The following is a 21,635-nucleotide window of genomic DNA, read 5'->3' on the forward strand; positions in this document are numbered from 1 at the left end:
ACTTCTAGCTCCTGCTGCGCACCGCAATGACGAGTGACGTCCTCAACGCGACGTCACCGTCAGTGCGCACAGTGACAGCTCAGGACGCTGCTGGAGCCAGAAGTAGCGCAGACCCAGAGACCACTGGCGCTGCTGCCTCATTACCTCCCCCATCCCCGGTTTTATAATTACCTGTTCCCGGGGTCTGCGCTACTTCTAGCTCCTGCGCGCTGTGCTGCGCACCGCAATGACGAGTGACGTCCTCAACGCAACGTCACCGTCAATGCGCACAGTGACAGCTCAGGACGCTGCTGGAGCCAGAAGTAGCGCAGACCCAGAGACCACTGGCACAAGGTAATTATAAAACCGGGGATGGGGAGGAAATGGGGCAGCGGGGGTGGTGGTTGGACTAGGGAGGACCCCAGGACAGGCAGTGAAGCGGGTGGCGGCGGCGGTCTCTGGCCCCGCAAAAGCCATTGCAGTTCATTGATTTAAAGTGTCTGCTTTAAATCATTGATCAGCAGCGGCTTCTGCGGGGCCGGGGGGGGGGGGGGGTATAGCCAATAACTTATACCGGAATATCGGTATAAGTTATTGGCTATCGGCCTGAAAGGTCACAGATTATCGGTATCGGCCCTAAAATATCGATATCGGTCGATCCCTAATAAATATTTACTCTACTTTCCTATATTTTGCCATGGTATAACCACAGATTCAAATTAAAGGGGTACTCCCGTTCTGAACATTTTGTTCCAAATGCTTGGAGCATGACATCACGGCCATGCCCCTCGTGATGTCACGCCTCGCCCCCTCCATTCATGTCTATGGGAGGGGGCGTGATGACAAAGCAAAGTGTTTGACAACTTTAAATATTCAAATTTGGGGAAAAAGTTCCATCAAAAATAGGTTGGATAAACTGTTGGGATACCCGATGATCACCTGTAATCTGAGTTTAATCACCCTGTGTTAAAGGGGTACTCCGCCCCTATAAATCTTATCCCTTATCCAAAGCATAGGGGATAAGATGTCTGATCGCGGCGGTCCCAACGTTAGGAACCCTCACGATCTCCCCTGTAGCACCCCCTGTTGTCTGGTGCACGGAGCGAGCTTCGCTCCGTGCCTGATGACTGGCGACGCAGGGGCCGGAAGATCTTGACATCGCGGTCTCTTATGATGTCATGCCCCGGCCCCTTAATGCAAGTCTATGAGAGGGTATAGGGAATAAGATGTCTAGGGGCGGGGTACTCCGATGGAAAACTTCTATTTTTATTTTTTTTTTTATCAACTGGTGCCAAAAAGTTAAACAGATTTGTAAATTACTTCTATAAAAAAATCTTAATCCTTCCAGTACTTATTAGCTGCTGAATACTACAGAGGAAATTCTTTTTTATTTTTATTTTTTTTTTTTTTTTGGGAGCACAGTGCTCTTTGCTAACATCATGACCATAGTGCTCTCTCTGACACCTCTGTCCATTTTAAGAACTGTCCAGAGTAGGAGAAAATCCCCATAGAAAACATATGCTGCTCTGGACAGTTCCTAAAATGGACAGAGATGTCAGCAGAGAGCACTGTGGCCATGATGTCAGCAGAGAGCTCTGTGTTCCAAAAAGAAAAGAATTTCCTCTGTAGTATTCAGCAGCTAATAAGTACTGGAAGGATTAAGATTTTGTTAATAGAAGTAATTTACAAATCTGTTTAACTTTCTGCCACCAGTTGATTAAAAAAAAAAATGTTTTCCACCGGAGTACCCCTTTAACACCACAAGGGACACTCGTGTTTACAAAGTCCTAATTTCAATGACTTGGCCATTTACTTAAAGAGGTACTCCCGTCCATCGTGTCGTCACGCCCCTCCCATAGACAGGATCACGGCTGCCCGATTCAAGTGTTTGGAACCAAATGTTCAGAACGCTGGGGCACAGGAGTACTCCTTTAATGCTGGATTCTCCAAAGAAGTGTAACCATTTTGTAAACAGATGGAGATGGAGTTCTTGAATTACATTTTTTATTTTTTTATCAGAAAACCCCTTTAGCGTTTTAGAGTTGCGTATTCCACAACCTCTACATGGCTTCTTTTGGAAGAGATTAGTTGCTCTTTGTCATGTGGCTTATGGTAAATAATGGAATAATTAACGTCATTTGATGGGTGTATGACCTGCAAAAAATTATAAAAAATACAATGATACATTTTATATTAGTGTCAACCAGTCATTTACAGTAATACACAATCAAATTGAATTATAGGGAAGCAAATGGTTTGTGGGTAAAATTTACGGAGCTGCCATTGGATGACAGACATGTATCGTGTATTAATGTTATGATTCAATATTTAACTCCTAGAGAATGCAGCTCATTCCGTGATAACCTTGCTGCCTTGTACTTGGCATGCCAGGATATACAGGTACATCCTGAGTCCCATCAGGACTATGAAGAGTCCCATCAGGACTATACAGGTACATCCTGAGTCCCATCAGGACTATATAGGTACATACTGAGTCCCATCAGGACTATACAGGTACATCCTGAGTCCCATCAGGACTATACAGGTACATCCTGAGTCCCATAAGGACTATGAAGAGTCCCATCAGGACTATACAGGTAAATCCCGAGTCCCATCAGGACTATACAGGTACATCCTGAATCCCATCAGGACTATACAGGTACATCCTGAGTCCCATCAGGACTATACAGGTACATCCTGAGTCCCATCAGGACTATGAAGAGTCCCATCAGGACTATACAGGTACATCCTGAGTCCCATCAGGACTATACAGGTACATCCTGAGTCCCATCAGGACTATACAGGTACATCCTGAGTCCCATCAGGACTATGAAGAGTCCCATCAGGACTACACAGGTACATCCTGGCTGCTATCAGCTGTCATGGATCCATTGGTAATGGCAAACATAAGTGATCTTTAAAGGGGAACTCCACCCCTAGACATCTTATCCCCTATCCAAAGGATAGGGGATAAGATGTCTGATTGCGGGGGTCCCGCCACACACCCACCTGTTTCTTGTCTGGAAGCGCTGGAGGTTCTGGGTCGTGACCACGGGAACGGAAGTCCGTGACGTCACAACTCCGTCCCCGTGTGACGTCACGCCCCGTCCCCTCAATGCAAATCTATGGGAGAGGGCGTGACGGCACACGGGGGCGGAGTCTTGACGTCACAGACTTCCATTCCCGTGGTTGCGACCCAGACCCTCCAGCGCTTCCAGACAAGAAACAGGTGGGTGCCTGGCGGGACCCCTGCGATCAGACATCTTATTCCCTATCCTTTTGGATAGGGGATAACATGTCTAGGGGTGGAGTACCCCTTTAACCCCTTAAGAACGCAGGGTTTTTCCATCTTTGCACTTTTGTTTTTTCCTCATCACCTTCTAAAAATCATAACACTTTCAATTTTGCACCTACAGACCCATATGTGGGCTTATTATTTGTGCCACCAATTGTACCTTATAATGACATCAATCATTTCACCACAAAATTTACGACAAAACCAGAAAAAATATATATTTGTGGGCCAAAATTGGAAAGAAAACACCTTTTTCTAATTTTTGGGGGCTTCCGATTCTTTGCAGTGCTCTTTTCGGTAAAAATGACATAATTTCTTTATTCTGTAGGTCCATACAGTTACCAGGATACCTAATTTATATAGATTTTATTTTATTTTACTATTTAAAAAAAATGATAACTACATGCGCCAAAACTTGTATGTGTAAAACAGTCATCTTCTGACCCCTATAACTGCGCCATGATCTGAAGTTTTTATCGGTACCGTTTTTGTTTTGATGGGACTTTTTGATCGCTTTTTATAAAAAAATTTAGGGTACACAAAGTGACCAAAAATACGCAATTTTAGACTTTGGAATTTTTTTTACGTGTATGTCATTGACCATATGATTTAATTAACATGATATTTTTTTAGTTCAGACATTTACACACGTGGCAGTAACACATATGTTTATTTTTATTTTTATTTACATATTTATTTTTTCTTAAATGGGAAAAGGGGGGTCAAACTTTTATTACTGAAAGGGTTAAATCACATTTATTAGCTTTAAAAAAAAAAAATTTACACTTTTTTTTAGTCCCTATTGGGGACTATTACATGCAATCCTTTGATTGCATACACTGAACAATGCTATGCCATAGCATAGCATTGATCAGTGTAATCTGTGCTTGATTGCTCCAGCCTGGATCTCAGGTTTGGAGCAATCAAGCACCAATTGGAAAGCAAGGAGCAAGGTAAGGCGCCTCCCGCTGTCCTCTCAGCTGTTGAGGACACCACGATTTCCCCCTGGTGGCCCCGAACAGCCTACTGAGCTAAACGGCAGTGGCAATCTCATGTTTTAGACGCTGCAATCAACTTTTATTGAGCCGTCTAAAGGGTAAATACCGGACATCAGCCCGATCAGCGATGTCCAGTATTAGCTGCGGGTCCTAGTTGCTGACAGCAACCGGGACCTGCCGGGTATGAAGCGCGCCCATCCACTGAGTGCGCTTCACATATCAGGAGCCGGCGCAGGATGTAAATATACATCCTGCATCATTAAGGGGTTAACAGCGATCAATACTGAAGTATTGGGGGGGATACAGGGGGTCTGGGACCGATCATAGGGGTTCGATGAATCAAGATGGTGGTGGGAGCACCACTTACCAGCTCCATAGCCCCACTGGCAATTCTCTTCTCGAAAAAAATATAATAATAACTAAATAAATAAACAAACATATTTGGTATTGCAGAAATGTTTGAACTGTTAAAATATAATGTGAATGATCCTGTAGGGGGAACAGTGTAAACATAAAAAAGAATAGGTTATTGTGATTTTAAAAAATTAGAATTTTTTTTTACAAGCAGTACAATAGTAGAATAGCATGTAATCACGGGTATAATTTTACCCTTATTGACCCACAAAATTAAATGAAAATGTCAGTTTTACCGTAAATTGAATTGCATAGAATTGAAACCCCCCAAATTTGCATAATTGGCGTTTTCGTTTCAATTTCTCACCACAAATAATATTTTTTTCTTTGTGCCATGCATTGAAAAAAAAAAGAAAAAAAAAAAGCTGTCATTACAAAGTAGAATTGGCAGAGCAAAAAACAAGTCCTCATATGAGTATGAGTAGGGAAAAGAGCCTTAAAAAGGCAAGGTGAAGAATCAAAAACAAAAACAAAAAACATTTCTAAGGTCCTCAAGGCCAAAATGTGTTGTTTCCTTAAGGGTTAATAACCTTCTCACTACTGTTGAGTGGCATAGGCCATATTCGAATTTGCGATATTTCGCACATATATGGACGAATATTCGTCATATATTCGCTAAATTCCCATATTCGTAATATTCGCATTTGCGTAAATTTGCGTATGCAAAAATGAGCATATACAAAAAAATTGCATATGCGAAAATTGGCACATGCGAAATTGCATATGCGAAAATATTTGTAATTGCGAATATATAGTGCTATATTCGTGAATATTCGCGAATATGTGATATTCGGGAATAAAATTTGCATTACGAATATTCGCGAGCAACACTACTTCTTACAGAAATACATACTTCACTGTTGCTGTAAATTGCAAAGTTTTCTTCAACGTTTACATCCACTGATGGTCTAAAAAAGAAAAAGAAATAAGTATCATACAAAAAATCTCTTAGCACCCCCTCATGTGGCTAAGCATGGTATTGGAAAATCAACCTATAAATTTAAGAGAAATACAAAAAAATATAGCGCACAATAGTACGTACATTTAAGAGACAACAATATAATGCAATGGACGGAAATGATCTGCCGACTTTGTAATCCGGGTTCAGAGCAGAGTCAATAGGAACAGTAGTAAATAAACAATGGAAAAACATCGTAATAATGAGAACCATCAGCAGTATAGACACTCTAGAAAATTAAGGGAAGGCATATTCAAGTGCTAAACCCAAAAAAACATGGCAGTGGTGTCAGGGAATGGGAGCTGCTTAGGTGGCTAAGGCTGTAGTGGTGTGTATAGATTTGTCAGAGATATCTCGAAGCTTAGAAAAAAAATTTGAGGACACTTACGAAGTTGGTATATCACCTTCTCGAAAGGAATCACCGCTAAAACCAGTCATTTCCACATTCTTACAGAAGGTTTAATCTGCACTCCATCCATTATCAATAGCGTTTCACATAGAAAAAGGCAGACATGGTGTTGACAGATTTCCTTATTCAATGAGCCAAAGAGACGAACCTCAATGCTTAATGGTACAGGGACACCTAGCAAGGTGGAGAGACCGGAATGCACCTCACTCCAGAAGGGATGAAGAGGGGGATCAAACCAAATTTAATGGAAGAAATCAGTGTCAGAGATCAAACACCTAAGACACTCAAAGGAAGATAAGATATGCATGAGAAATAGTCTGGGAGGGGGAATTATATATGATTCAAGGGGTTCTCCTCTGCTCACCATTTGGAACAAACTGTTCCAAATGCCGGAGCCAGCTCCGAGAGCTTGTGATGGCATAGCCCCGCCCCCTCTTGACATCACACCCCGCCCCCTCAATGCAAGACATCTGTCATGCCCCCTCCCTTAGACTTGCATTGAGGCGGTGGGGGCGTGACTTCATGAGGGGGTGGGGCTATGATGTCACGCTGAGCAGCGGAGTACCCCTTTAATGGATAATGTTCAGCTGTATTATTTTATTCTCTGCCGTTGGGGAGACTGGATAGGGACATTGTTGCATTGTGTGTTTAACATGGTCACATGCTTACATTTTTTAATGGTGTGTCACTAAGATTTGCCTTCAATATGTGATGTGTGGTGGTTTGACTGCTGGTACCCATTAAAGATCTTTAAAACATTGGTTATGATGAGACTCTGAGGCCCCTTCGGCTGAAATGCCCGATATATAGACGATGCATAAAGACATATATTGCTTCCAGTCCAACTCAAGAGAAAAAGACTAAGCTTCAACAAAAATAAAATACCAGACGATGCTTAAGAATAGAGGGAGAGATGTATCTAATAAATTCCAAGGGTGCTATTAAGGGTTTTAACCCTTAAATTTCTAACTATTGGAACCAATAGTTATGTATGGATGATTTGTCTAAACAATATAATACCTATTAAGCCTAAATCCCTCTTGTCATTTTTTGTTTTTGGCCATTCACAGATCCAAAGATTTAAACGAAAGCTTTTGAATCCAAGTGTCCCCCAGCCATCATGTACCATTTATAATGCCGGTGTCTTCTGTGGAAAAGGGGTGTTTGGGCATGCTCAGTTACCATTGTCCAAGTGTGCCGGCCTCCTATGCATCCCTGTAGCTTCACAGCTTGTCTTTGTCCGGTGGTTGAAGGGGTACTTCACCACATTAAAACATATCCCCCATGCACAGGATAGGGAATAAGTGTCTGATCGCAGCGGGTAAGACCTCTGGGACCCCATGTGATCTCTAGAACGGGGCCTCATCTCTCCCAGTGCATGGAGTATGGTAGAAGCGTACCCCATAAATGAATTTCCCATTGGAGACCTTGTGAATTACTTGTTTTTCTCCTATTTCCAATGTAATCTATGAATTTAAACTCGATAAAACCAGGACAAAAACACTTTTGGTCCTGACATGAACATGTAATGTATTACACAAATAAAAATTAGATAAAGCTGTTTGCCTATGAACCATACAAAAAATTAAATGAGATATTAAGGGATTTACCAATCCCTTTGTCCAAAAACTTTGATTTTCCTAGAGGACACTATTTATGGAATTTAGTCGTGAAACATTGTGAAACAATACCTTTCAAATCTTCCACGGATGCTAATATAAGAATAATTTATACTCAGAGGATCCCTTCAATAAAAATGTGTCATTGGAAAAGTATATAATAAATGGAAGAATGAAGTGTGGTCCAATTGGGCATTGTGTTGTTACGTCTTCACAGGAATCAAAATCTTTAATATTTGCAGCATTTTTTATGTGGACAAAATTTTTTTTTAAACCTAATAGTATGAAATATATGATTTACTTACCCTAATGGGCGGGTGTGGCCATTGCTCAGGATATTTCCATACTCATTTTCTTCCTTGGAAATGGTTTTCTTAATTTCGAAATTTTATAACAGAGAAAATAAGAACATAAAAATAGAATGGGATCTTCTGAGATTACATAGATGATGTGAGTTGATACAATTTATTTGAGTGTATGAACGAAAATAAAAGAATAATAAATGGAAGTATGTTAAGGTCAGGCTAAAATCTTACTTGATAAGGAATCTGGGCAGGTATGGTCCCATGAATTGGAGGTGTTGGAAGAACCGACTTACTATTTTGTCTGAAAAAGAGAAAGATCAGAGTAAAAATCAAAATTGTTAGGTTTTATGTATCTTGTAGAGCTGAAGGGTGGTAACCTAAGATTTATATATAGGATTTATATAGGATTTATATATAAAAGCCCTAAAATGTATAATTTACACATAAATCAAAAGAAAGTCATTCGGAAAAAAGTTGTCTCAAATAGTGTTGAGCGGCATAGGCCATATTCGAATTCGCGAATATTCGCGAATATATGGATGAATATTCGTCATATATTCGCGAATATTCGCATATTCCTCGCATATTCGTTATATTCCCGTTTTATTTTCGCATATACGTAAATTCGCGTATGCGAAAATTAACGTATCTGAATATTAGCCCATACGAAATTAACATCCGCGAAAAATTTGCATATGCGAAAATTAGCAAATTAGCATGTGCGAATTTTCGCACACCAGTCTCTCACAGTAGTATTACAGCCTTCTTTACACCACACAAGCTGGAAGCAGAGAGGGATGATCACTGTGATGTGTACTGTGAAGAGAAAAAAAAAAAAACAAAAAAAAACCAATATTCGTAATTACGAATATATAGCGCTATATTTGCGAAATTCGCGAATATGCGATATTCACGAATAATATTCGAATTGCGAATATTCGTGAGCAACACTAGTCTCAAATCCTTGAAGGGGTACTTCATTGCCAGACATCTTATCACCTTTGCAAAGGATAGGGGATAAGAGGTCTAATCGCGGCGGTCTGGATCCCTTGCGATCTCCATTCAGGCACCCGGTGATCTGAACATTATGTTAAGAACACTGGGTTTGGGTTACCGTGGTTGTGACTTCACGTCACGCCCCTTCCATTCATGTCTATGTCATAGATATGAATGGAGGGGGGTGGCGTGATGTCAAGACCACCGCCGCCTGAACCCAGCATAATAATGCTGTACATAATGTTCAGAACGTCGGGTGCCAACGTGGAGATCCTGGGGTTCCAGCGGCCGGACCCCCACAATCAGATGTTTTATTCCATATCCTTTACATGGAGGATAAGATGTCTAGCAATGGAGTACCCCTTTAATATGTGACCATCTCTAAAAGAGGGACCTGACCTGTTGATCATCAATGGTGAGGAGAGTTAGAATTTTAAGATCCTTTAACCCAAAACATTTTTACACTTACAAATGAGCTTGGTTTCCATTCTTAACAACTTTTATACAAATTTCAATCGAAAGTTGCTGATTGGCTGACACATCATGTGACTCTGCAGAGCCAAAACATATTCTCCTTTCAACCTCTTTCTTGGGTGTTCATTAGATAAATTTACACCTATAATCGTACAATAGCTCTATAAACCTTTTAGGGGGGGGGTTAAAGTCCAGACAAATTTTCAGTAATTTTGGGGGGCATCAAGAATCATATAACTTTTTTTTTATTTATTTTTTTTTTTTTGAGTCGACAAAGTCTTTTTTTTCAGTTTACTAATTAATGTGTTCAAAAATAATAAGTTCTCCTGACAGGTCAGCCAGGTACAAACCAAGCAGGAGCAGCATAGTACTTCTCAGCGTAAAAATACCAACAAAAAAAAATACACTTTTTTGTTTTAGTAGAGAGGTAGCTAGGCCAGCTCACCACAAGTTATTTTGCCTTTATCGTTCGTTTTGAATTTTTACATTTATACCACTCACTTTGCAGTAAAAAAAAAGTTTGATTTTATTTTCTATTGGTCAGTACAATTACAACAATTCCAAATTTATATACATATTTTTCTGTAATTTTACTAAAAAAAATATTATTTAAGATTTATGCATTCTTTTGTTTTTGGGGGTGGGAAATTTTTTTTTCTTATTTTCTTAAATATGTTTTTACTTTTTAACTAAGATGGGACTTTTACCTGCAAACTTCTGATATAACCCATTGCCATACTACTGTAGTGCAGACTATTATGCCTTTTTTCTGACAAGCAACGTATAGAGCCATGTAGCCAGGCTGTCAGTGGGCTGACGGTGTCCTACAAAACCTTCACATAGCGAGGCCATGAGCTGAACGTGGCATGAAATGGGTTAAACTGCCAGGATTAGAGGTTTTTCTGATCCTTGCAGTTGGTCCTTAGCTGTAAACAGGTAGCAGCCTAGCCTAAGGCCCTTTAGCTGTAAAAACACATGTGGGCGGTCACTAGGGGGTTAAACAACGGTGAATATGCTCTTAGAACTTGTATTACCTTACGCAAAAGAAGACGAGAAGAACAAAAAAAATCAGAAAAAAAACTCCAGCAACTGTCCCCAAAACCAAAGGTAAATCCACAGAACCAGCTGAAAGAAAGCAAAAAGGATAAGGGGCTGTAAGTATAGATACAGATATAATTTATGTTTACGTTACATAAAGAATCTGAAAGGCCGATATTGATATAAGATATTTGACTCTATGGCCCTGATTTATTAAGAGTGTTGTGTAGTTTTCTTTTTAGGTTTTAATTCCCTACAAAAAATTTTTACAAGGCATTTACTAAGGTTTCTCTACATTTAGCTTTTTTTTTTTTTACACCTTCTCTGATCTGTCCGGTTTCCCTCAGCTCAAATCCACCACATTGGCCCTAATTTACTATTTACTATTATAAACCCGACATGTGTTGTTGGGTTGTGCGCCAGAATATGCACCAGAATTGAAAAAACCCGACAAATTTTATTCAGAACCCCCCCAAAAAGGGGCGTGGTCAACGGGAAAATGGGGTGTGTCCCCGAAATTTTCACAAAAACCCAACATATTTATTAAGGTTTCCACAGAAAATGTGGTGGATTTGAGCTGAGGAAAACCCGACAGATCAGAGCAGGTGTAAAAAAAAAAAAGCAAAATGTAGGGAAAAGTGCAAAATGTAGGGAAATCTTAGTGAATACCGTGGAAAAAAAAATGTAGGGAATTAAAAACCCGCAAAGAAAACTACACAACACTCAGTAAATCAGGGCCAATGTCTGTGGAAACCTTAGTAAATATGTTTGGTTTTTGTGAAAATGTTGTCGACACGCCCCCTTTTTGGTAGCCACACCCTGATGACCACACCCCCTTTCCCAGGGGTTTTCAGTAAAATGGAGAGTTGGTCGTTTTTTTTTTTCTCAATTCTGGCGTAAATTCTGGTGCAGAAAGAATTTCTGGTGCAATGCGCCAGAATCTGGTGTCCGCCTCACGATCTCCTGCCTGGCAACCCGACACTCTCCATGCATGGAGAGACCTCCCATCCGTGCATGGATTACTGTCACTCACAACACAAAATAGTGGCCGAAACACCCCTCTGTGTATCTCTATGGGAGAGCCGGAGATATAGTGTTCGTTTAAGCCCAGTCCATATAGCCCCTTGACTAAATTATTTCTTCTAATTAGCAGTACCTTACTTAAAGTGGAAACCAAAGGAAACTACGGGTCCGGCACATACGGCACTAGGAGCAAGGACGTCTGACAGTGGGTGGAATGCAGAGCTGACCCAATTAACTGGTAACAGTGGTGCACAGTCCAAACTACAGGGAACGCAATGCAAGTGAAAAGAAAACTAGAAGACGGCACTCACCAGCTAGGAACTCGCTTTATTCAGTCTATTGAAGCATAAAAGGCACAGGCGGGTATGGGGATGTGAGGCGGAGGCAACCGGAACAGGCCGGAACGGCCTGTTTCGGTTTCCTCTGCCTCACATCGCCATACCCGCCTGTGCCTGTTATCAAATCCTAGGGAAAAAAAAGTGTGGGAACTCACCCAAGATTTCCACTCAAGGGCTTGTCCTGCAGGACTCCTTCTAATGGGAACAGTGTTCCTGCTCTAAAAAAAAGTGCAGGAACTCAGTTCCCATTCATTCCTGCAGGACATGAGCCCTGCCTGTTATGCTTCAATGGACTGAATAAAGTTAATTCCTGGCTGGTGAGTGCCGTCTTCTAGTTTTCTTTTTTTTACATACCTTACTTAGAGTACCTGCACACATGGCCAGTAAATCCCCCTTGAGCAACCACCCCTCTCGTCCTGCTTTTTGTCCGGCCTTGGTAAATACAAAAAATATTACCAATACATACTAAAAAGCCTCCATTGAAAGAAACCAACTGCAGTAGTATGAGGAACAATATTCAAATGATGCGGTTATTGTGTCTACTAAGAATAAGATAGACATATGTACTTTTTCAATTCTGCGCCATCGCGACTCAGAACAGGACACTAACGTTTTACGTCGATCTCTTCCGAGGAGGAATCCCCAGCCCTGTTGTGGGCGATACATGAATATCGCCCGTAGGTGTCGTCATTGTTGTATAGGGTCATAGTCTTCCCCGTGTCGTTGGGGAATATAGATCCATCCTTCATCCAGGTGTAGTGAGATACATCCGGTCGACTGCTTAAGAAATCACATGTCAGTTCAGTCATTTCGCCTTCATTCTTCACCGTTATATGAACTCCAGTTGCTGCATCTAGAGAAAGGATAAAAATCAGATATTCTGAATGAAAATATAATGTATATTATTTAATAATTCCACATTCTAAATTAGAATTTGCATTTGTGTATTTCTTCAGTTACAAATTCTTTCACAAGATAGATGGGGATTTGTATTATATCAAGTTAAATTAAAGGGGTTATCCAGCCAAAGACATCTTATCCTCTATCCGAAGGATAGGGAATAAGAAGTCTAAACGGTGGGGGGCCCACAGGTGGGACCTCCCGCGATCTCCGTTAAGCACCCGCATTCTATGCAGGGCTGCGCCTCCAGCCTCGGAAAGCTCATTGTTTCCGGGACTGGGGACGTGATGTGACATAACGCTAAACCCCTTGGGATGTCAATCCGCGCCCCTCCATTCAAGTCTATGGGAGGGGGTGTGACGGCCATCTTGCCCCTTCTCATAGACATGAATGGAGGGGTGTGGAGTGATGTCACTAGGGGGCCTAATGTTACATCACGTCCCCAGTCCTGGAAACAAAGAGCATAGAATGCGGGTGCTGCTCTTTTGCCGGATAAGTACAAACTTATTTGGTTCTAAAAAGCAATATTTATTAGCCACTGGTTTTCTTTCCAGATAGCTAGCTGCAAAGGCTTAGAGGGGAAATAGGTGATAAGGTATTGCTTACTTAATTTCCTTAATATACTGCAAGAACTGGACAGAACCTACTAATTATTTGTATGTAGCCAGTGCCATATGTACTCCAAGGTCAACTATTCTAAAAAAAATGTGTAATGTTCTGCTCAGAAATGCTTTATGAGCCTTCTTTGGGGATTCTGTCAGGGTTTCTGCCCGTAGCATGCAACAATGTTTTTGTAGTCAAAATAATGGAAACAGACCAAACAAGTAAAGGGATATCAGTCACCATCTGAAATTGTCATACTATATATATGAAAGGGGTAAGTATCCTCCTTGGGGAAGGGCACCATGTCTAGTGTGTGGAGATTTTTAACACCATTAGCACTCCACTGGGCATTCTGGTAAAAAAGAAATATGTAAAGCAGCTCATCACACCATCTCTACAGGTAGCATTCCCTAAACATCAGTTTTTGCTCCAGTTATGGAGTCTCAGAAACTGATTGGATCTAAAGGGGTACTCCGCTGCTCATCGTTTGGAACAAACTGTTCCGAATGCTGGAGCCGGCAGCTCGTGATGTCATAGCCCTGCCTCCTCATGATGTCCCGCCCCACCCCCTTAATGCAAGTCTATGGGAGGGGTGGGATGTCCCCTCCCATAGACTTGCATTGAGGGGGCGGGTGTGATGTCATGAGGGTGCGGGGCTATGACGTAACAAGCTCCTGGCGCCGGCTCCAGCTTTTAAAACAGGTTGTTCCAAATGCTGAGCAGAGGAGTACTCCTTTAATGCCAAGTTAGAAATCTTCCCAGAAGCAAAGAAGACCCATCTGAAGACAGCTGTTTCGGGGTGTTGCCCTCTTCAGCACAAAGCAGGGTGTTCTTGCTTGGCTTGGGAGAGACCTGTTACCTTGGCAAAAGGGGTAAGTATCCTTCTTGGGGAGGGGCACCATTTCTGGTGTGTGGAGATTCTGAGAAAAGCTTGAAAATGGTCCAATGGAACGACAGAAACGATGCTGTGATGTGAGCCAATAAACCTCCCTTTTTACTGCAATTTTGAGAGCTGCGCCAGTGTTTACATATCTTGGATGAACTTTGATCGGGTCTGGACACATAAAGACAGATAAGTAGTGCTGCAATGCCATTGTTTTGCATATATATATATATATATATATATATATATATATATATTATATAATTCTCAGGCTTCTTGGTGCACTAATTAATATTTAAAAGTACTGTATATATTGTATATTAGGTGGCCAAAACATGAGGAGTAAAGGAACATCAACAATAAGTAAGCAATTTAATAAACATTACATGTATTATTAGATTATAGTGTTTATAGTGCTCTAAGCTGTATACATACATGGTACCGGTATCTCCATCAGGGCTGATTCTCCTCTTCCCACAGTATTTATAGAAGCACAGGAATAGGGCTCCATGTTCAAGGTCACATTCTTCACTGTGATCTCCCGTCCTCTGTCTGGTAATTTGGATTTGTTTTTCCCTTTGTACCATTCATATTCAGATACATCAGGCTTGGAGAAGCTGTTACATTGTAAAGTCACATCACTTCCTTTCATCACTTCTTCCATCCTAATGACAGTGACAGTCACATTTTTTGGTGCAACTGTGGAGGAAAAGCATTATTATGATTTATTTAATATAACAAATAATTGTTGTAATCAGGGCATTGCCTTCTGCCAAACCATGACACAAGGTTTGATTTTGACATAACTGGTTTTGTCAGAACCAGATGTTGCTTTATATTACTTTTAAGAAATTTTCCTATTCTGCTTTAGAGAGCAATGCAATGCTGCTATACACAGCTTAGGCTTGCTGCAAATTATTAAAAGCTATGGGGTTTCCCAAGCAGAAGCAGAAAGTTTTCATGCCAGGAGAAGATGATGGGGGTGTAAGTATGGTTGGTTATTATTAGAGATGAGCAAACTCTCTCCTAGGACTGTATCCACCTTTTCCAGCCCACCGGAGCACCTGAAAGCTGTACTAAATTATGCAGGCTAAAGTCAGCAACTGCCGAGCTGAGAAGTTTGTGACAAATCGAATTACATGAAGTTTGCTCATCTCTAGTTATTATTGTCTTCTTTTTTTTTTCTTGCTTGATCTGAAATAACAGAGGACTTCTTTCTGTAAAACAAAAACAAAAAAGAGGAGAGGGGGAAAAAACACACAAATTCAATTATGCATGTGGCTTCCCAGGCATCAAGAGAGTTACAGTTTTGCAACAGTTGGTGAAAAGTTCTGTACATTATACAGCACACTGTACTCCAACCTGTGGGCTTCTAGCTACTGCAAAACTACAACTCCCATTATGCCTGAGAGCCACAGGTTGAGAAACTGTGCTGTACACTACACAGTGTGATTCGCACACTGACTTCAGCTACCATGATGCCATCATGCCTGGACAATTTTTCGGCCATGATATGGCCAGCACACACAGTCGGCTCTGATATATGCGCTATATACAGTCAGCTACAACACAGTCAGCTATACTGTACTTACTGGTGTAGAGGGGGTACAGCAGAGCTAACTGTGTTGTATCCAACAGTATAGAGTGGGTACAGCAGAGCTGACTGTGTGATCTTGGCCCTTTATGCCCAAAGAGAGTCTTACGCATGATGAAAGTTTATTTTATTACTCTTTTTTTTATAGGAAAAAGACTCAGATTAACAAAGACAAAAAATTTTTTTCCCTACTTAATAAAAGTGTTAAAAAGGGGGTCTAGAGTAGTTTATACTTCTAAGAAATTTGTTAAACCTGGTGCATATCTGTTTTCATACTAATTTTTGGTTTAAAGGTGGAAGATCACAATTACCAAGCCAAGGCTTAGAGTTAGCCTGTAAAATGGCTAGTGCTAGCCATGGAGCCCCCCATATTTTCCGTAACCAGACAGGTACAAAACCACACATTAGCAATCTAGTAATACCCGGGGGACAGTGGACATTTATTTTGGCCATTGCTAACCTAATAATAGCAGCCTGTTTCTCCTCAGTCAATGCTCAGTTCTAAACAGGACCCCTGTGCCAGTAGGTAGAGAAGTAAAATGGGGGGGGGGGGGAGGGGGGAGTAGAGTTAGAAACATTACAGGCTAATACTTAGCCCCAGCTTAAAGGGGTTGTGCGTTGCCCTGACTTTCGGAGCTCCGCTCACAGCGTCCGGAAGTTCATTACTCCGAACGCTGTTTGCGGGCTTCCGTGTTCGCAGCCGCCGGGCATGACGTCTCGCCCGCCCCCTCAACGAAAGTCTATGAGAAGGGGGTGCGACCGCTGTCACGCCCCCTTCCCATAGACTTTGGTAGAGGGGGCGGGCGTGATGTCACGAGGGGGCGGGTGAGGGGCCGGGTGTGACATCACACAGATTAATGAACTTCTGGACGCTGTGAGCGGAGCTCCGAAAATTAGGGCAGCGCACAACCCCTTTAATAATGGACACTGTCTGTCACATGGCTCCCACTACTAAGACAAAAATAAGTATGAAAAAGTACACACACAGGTTTTAAAAACACCCCACGTTCTATCTTTAATCCCATTTATTAAGTAAAAAGCATATATTCTTTCTTCTTTTTCCTGAAATAGTCCTTGTTGTAAAAAAGAAAGGGAAAATTTAATTAAATAAATAAATACAACTAACTGCTCCAGCACCTTTTTGCTGGCAGAAGACAATTCTGCATCTGCTTGGAAAACCCTGCAGCAGTCAGCATTGATGTGTAAAGCAGGACAAAGGTTATCCAGGTCAGGTGTGGTAAAACTGATGTCGCCATCAGCTGATGCAAAGCATTACACAATTAAAAACTTGTAGAATGTGGGAATTTAATATGCAGCTAAAGTCTACACTAGAGATGAGCGAACTTACAGTACATTCGATTCGTCACGAACTTCTCGGCTCGGCAGTTGATGACTTTTCCTGCGTAAATTAGTTCAGCCTTCAGGTGCTCCGGTGGGCTGGAAAAGGTGGATACATTCCTAGGAAAGAGTCTCCTAGGACTGTATCCACCTTTTCCAGCCCACCGGAGCACCGGAAAGCTGAACTAATTTATGCAGGAAAAGTCATCAACTGCCGAGCCGAGAAGTTCGTGACAAATCGAATTTACTGTAAGTTCGCTCATCTCTAGTCTACACACTAACAATGTAAGCAGAACATTCTTTGAGGTTTTTAAATACAGAGCCACAGGGGGAAGGAGGAAAATAGATTCAGCTGTTAATGTTACTACAAGTGGATGACAAAGGTACCAAATTAGCTACTGTATAATACGTACAGTTAATGTTCAGTGTTTCTGATATTTCATTTATTTGACCATTAGGGTACACAACTGTGCACTGAACAGCGCTCCCATCATCCACATATGAAGGGATATAGGTGAGTTCTGATTCTTCTCTCCAGTATCCTAAAGTAATCTCCACTGACTCCTCTGTAACTCGTCCGGGTTTGTTCCATTGTATAGTAGGAGGACTGGAGCCACATGTGTGATCTGTAGAACATCGTATAGTGGAGGCTTCTCCTTCAGTCATAGTTCCAGGTCCATGAAGCTGAACATTCATTGTATCTGTGGAATAGTATTTAAAGCTTTATACACTATTACTCATTCTCAGTTCTTCATTGGTATATGTCTGAGATTAGGTTTGTTAAGAATCTACAAATACTGTTTAGTAACCTTCTTTAACCCAAGAACCATAGACAATTCTGAGGTTCTCTCGAGACTATTTTGACATAGCATGGCCAACCTGCATGTTAGAAACCTAACCGGTGTAGACTTTGGTTATTTTTTTAAGTAGAGTAGTGCTGCCTAACATGTGGTTGTCTTCCCATTGACTAAGGGACAGTTCTCACCATGCATATTCATAATGCAAGGATTGAGTAGTATAAGTTATGTCTTTATACTTTCTGGAGTTCTATAGTGTCACTGCTCTTAAAGGAGTACTCCTACGCAACCTGTTTATGGGGGAAATGAAGCATTAATAAAAGTTATATCACATTGTAATATACTCACGTTGTCCATGTCGGCTTCTTCCCGGACTTCTCCTCGCTTTTCCATCTGGCCGGAAGTTGGGTCCTTTGATGACGCTCGACCGCGTCTTCTTCACAATCCGGCGCCATCTTCGCCCGGTGACTCATCACTCCCATGAGTCACTGCGGGCTGTGCCAGCCTCCCAGCCCGGAGTCGGCTACTCCCCCAAAGTTAATTTATTCTGCGCATGCGCGGTACTACACAAATAGCGTAGGGCTAACGCTAGGCTCCTATTGCTGCCTATGTTAGCCCTACGCTATTTGTGTAGTGCTGCGGCATTCTTGAGACACTGCTAGTGCAGTGTTTCCCAACCAGGGTGCCTCCAGCTGTTGCAAAACTACAACTCCCAGCATGCTGGGAGTTGTAGTTTTGCAACAGCTGGAGGCACCCTGGTTGGGAAACACTGCGCTAGTGGGCACATGGATCAGTGGGCTAGTGGGCACATGGATGGGTGGATCAGTGGGCTAGTGGGCACATGGATCAGTGGGCTAGTGGGCACATGGAGAGGGCTGATGAGCTGGGAGGGGGAGGATGGGAGGAGATAACCACAAGGGAAGGAGCTGTGGGCGTCACTATATTATAATTTATTATAATTTCCTGTGGGGGGGGGGGGAAGGAGGGGGAGAGAGCAGCAGCTAACAGGAAGCTTGCGCAGGAAATCATGGGAAATGTAGTCTTTATGACATGGCTGCTTACTGCTACAGGTGGCAATTACAAGAGAATGGCTGGGCCAAATTTGGTATTGTTGGAAAGGTCTTTGAAAGAGCTATCAGATGAGGTAAACTTTTTTTTAAGTACCAGTGCTCCGGAGTACTCCTTTAAAGTAAAGAGCCCCTTCCAATGTTGGTTATCTCCGATACACAGTGCAATGTCCTCCATAGTCTTATCTACCATAAAAAGTACATTGTATTCTATTGTGTTATCTCTGATACACAGTTCTCCTTTATTGTGTTATCTACTATACACAGTGCATTGTCCTCTATTGTGTTATCTACTATACACAGTGCACTGTCCTCGATTGTGTCAACCACTTTTCAGAGCTTAGTATCATCTGTAAAATCCCTCTTTAAAGTAATTGAAGGGGTACTTCGGCCCTAATACATCTTATCCATTATCCAAATGATACGGGGGCGGAGTCATGATGTCACGATACTCCGGCCCTGGGGTCATCACGCTGCACACTCGGAGCCTCCAGCGCTGCAGAGAGCTTGCAAAGATGGGGGCTGAATGACAGATTGCGGGGGTCCCCAGCGGCGGGACCCCCACAATCAGACATCTTATCTCCTACCCTTTTTATAAGGTATAATATGTATTAAGGCCAGAGTACCCTTTAAAGGAGTAGTCCGGCGCGCACTTATTTTATTTAATCCCGTCCGGGCTGCAAAATAAAAGAAAACACACTTTCTCTTACCTGCCAACGAGCCCCCGGAGCTCTTGTACACTCCGGTACAGGTGTTGGGTCCCCGGGCTGTATTCTTCTTACTTCCTGTTAGCCCGGCACATCACACGGAGCTTCAGCCTATCACCGTCCGCAGCAATGTCCCGCCTCGGCCAGTGATAGGCTGAAGCTCCGTGTGACATCCCGGGCTAACAGGAAGTAAGAAGAATACAGCCCGGGGACCGAACACCTGTACCGGAGCTCCGGGGGCTCGTAGGCAGGTAAGAGAAAGTGTGTTTTCTTTTATTTTGCAGTCCGGACGGGATAAAAGGAAAAAAGTGAGCGCCGGAGTACTCCTTTAATAAATATATTAAAAACAATAGGACCTCTGTGGTCCCCACTAGTAACAGTCACCCAATATAATTAGTCACCATTAATAACCACCCTCAGTTTCCTTTCATTGAGTTACTTACCCACTTACACACATTTTCCCCAGCCCAAGCTATTTCATTTTATGTATCAACCTTTTATGTGGCACCGTATCAAATGGCTGGGAGAAACCAAAATATAAGACACCCAGAAATTTACCCAGGTCCAATGTAGAGCTCACCTCCTCATAAAAGCTAATCCCTCATAAACCCATGCTGAAATGGAATTACACATTTGTTTTAGCTTCTCTTAATCCAGTGGTTTAAATCCCACGGAATCAGATGTTGGCAGAATTCTGACCCTGTTCTCTGACCTGCGGTCTATGTGGACCTTAAAAATATATATGTTACCAATTAACAGACTGATAGAAGACAAGTGAGGAGATTCCCAGTGGCTTCTGGTATCAGTCATTTTATATATTTACCTGTGATAATAAGATTTACAGATTTAGATTGTTTCTCATATGCATTTATAGATTTAACTCTTGTGATCCCTGGATAATAATATTTGTTCCCATCTCCTCTCCTCACAGGGTCTATCCTCAGGGTACAGCTCTTCTCTCCTGGGACCAGTGAGGTTCTACCTCTGTATTCCTCCCGTACTGAAGATGAGTCCTCGGAGTTTAGGATCTCTGGATAACTTGTTATAGCATAAAAGTACCATACAGTGGGAGACGATCTTAAATTTCCGATGGTAGAATATGTACAAGGAATCTCCACACAGGAGCCGATCAGAGCAGTGATTGTAGAAGGGATCGTCCAATATTGACCTACAGATCCCAGATAGAACCCTGGAGACAATGACAGGACATGAGGTCAGGGGTCACAGAATCTCATTCTATGGGATTATTCTGTAATTGTGAGACTATTTACCTTGACAGATGAGGAGAAGATAAACCGGCTTCACAGCGTCCATTCCGTATGAGGTTTGTCAGCGACTAAATCAGGAAACCAAGTCATAGACCCCTGTAAGATGTGTAAAAGGATACTATCACATGTTACTGTCATGTATACATTCTATTGCTATGTATTTACCTCTAAATGATGTAAGAAACATATTGAAAACTCATTGATAGATTTATCTCAGATTTACCTAAATAACATATTAGAGGGGGATACACAGCACTATTAAATGTGGCTAAAATCAGTCAGAAGGGGATGATTTCATATGCTCTAGATGAAAGCTTAAAGGGTTACTCCGGTGAAATACATTATTATTATTTTTCTTTTTTAAATCAACTGGTGCCAGAAAGTTAAACAGATTTGTAAATTACTTCTATTTAAAGAATCTTATTCCTTCCAGTACTTATCAGCTGCTGTATACAGCATATATACAGAGGAAGTTGTGTAGTCCTTTCCAGTCTGACCACAGTGCTCTCTGCTGACACCTCTGTCCATGTCAGAAACTGTCCAGAGTACAAGCAAATCCCCATAGCAAACCTCTCCTGCTCTGGACAGTTCCTGACATGGACAGAGGTGCCAGCAGAGTGGGTGCAAGCTGG

At 41.9% G+C, this 21,635-nt stretch overlaps 1 protein-coding gene across 2 annotated transcripts in view; it reads right to left on the reverse strand.

Annotated features, from left to right (window-relative positions):
* Positions 1–1,706: 1,706 nt before the first annotated feature.
* LOC130294680 (B-cell receptor CD22-like) overlaps positions 1,707–21,635 on the reverse strand; it is a 37,167-nt gene continuing 17,238 nt past the window's right edge. For both annotated transcript variants that reach the window (XM_056544878.1, XM_056544877.1), the window contains exons 2-11: positions 21,007–21,099; positions 20,559–20,924; positions 17,578–17,865; positions 14,668–14,931; positions 12,457–12,699; positions 10,482–10,572; positions 8,209–8,278; positions 7,978–8,045; positions 5,540–5,594; positions 1,707–2,133 (exon numbers count right to left, since the gene is read on the reverse strand). In XM_056544878.1, the coding sequence (XP_056400853.1) occupies positions 2,008–2,133; positions 5,540–5,594; positions 7,978–8,045; positions 8,209–8,278; positions 10,482–10,572; positions 12,457–12,699; positions 14,668–14,931; positions 17,578–17,865; positions 20,559–20,924; positions 21,007–21,049 (1,614 nt within the window). In that variant the 5' untranslated portion in view covers positions 21,050–21,099 and the 3' untranslated portion in view covers positions 1,707–2,007. The remainder of the gene's footprint in view (positions 2,134–5,539; positions 5,595–7,977; positions 8,046–8,208; positions 8,279–10,481; positions 10,573–12,456; positions 12,700–14,667; positions 14,932–17,577; positions 17,866–20,558; positions 20,925–21,006; positions 21,100–21,635) is intronic.

This window comes from Hyla sarda, chromosome 10, assembly GCF_029499605.1.
Source record: "Hyla sarda isolate aHylSar1 chromosome 10, aHylSar1.hap1, whole genome shotgun sequence".
In the NCBI taxonomy this organism is placed as follows: Eukaryota; Metazoa; Chordata; class Amphibia; order Anura; family Hylidae; genus Hyla; species Hyla sarda.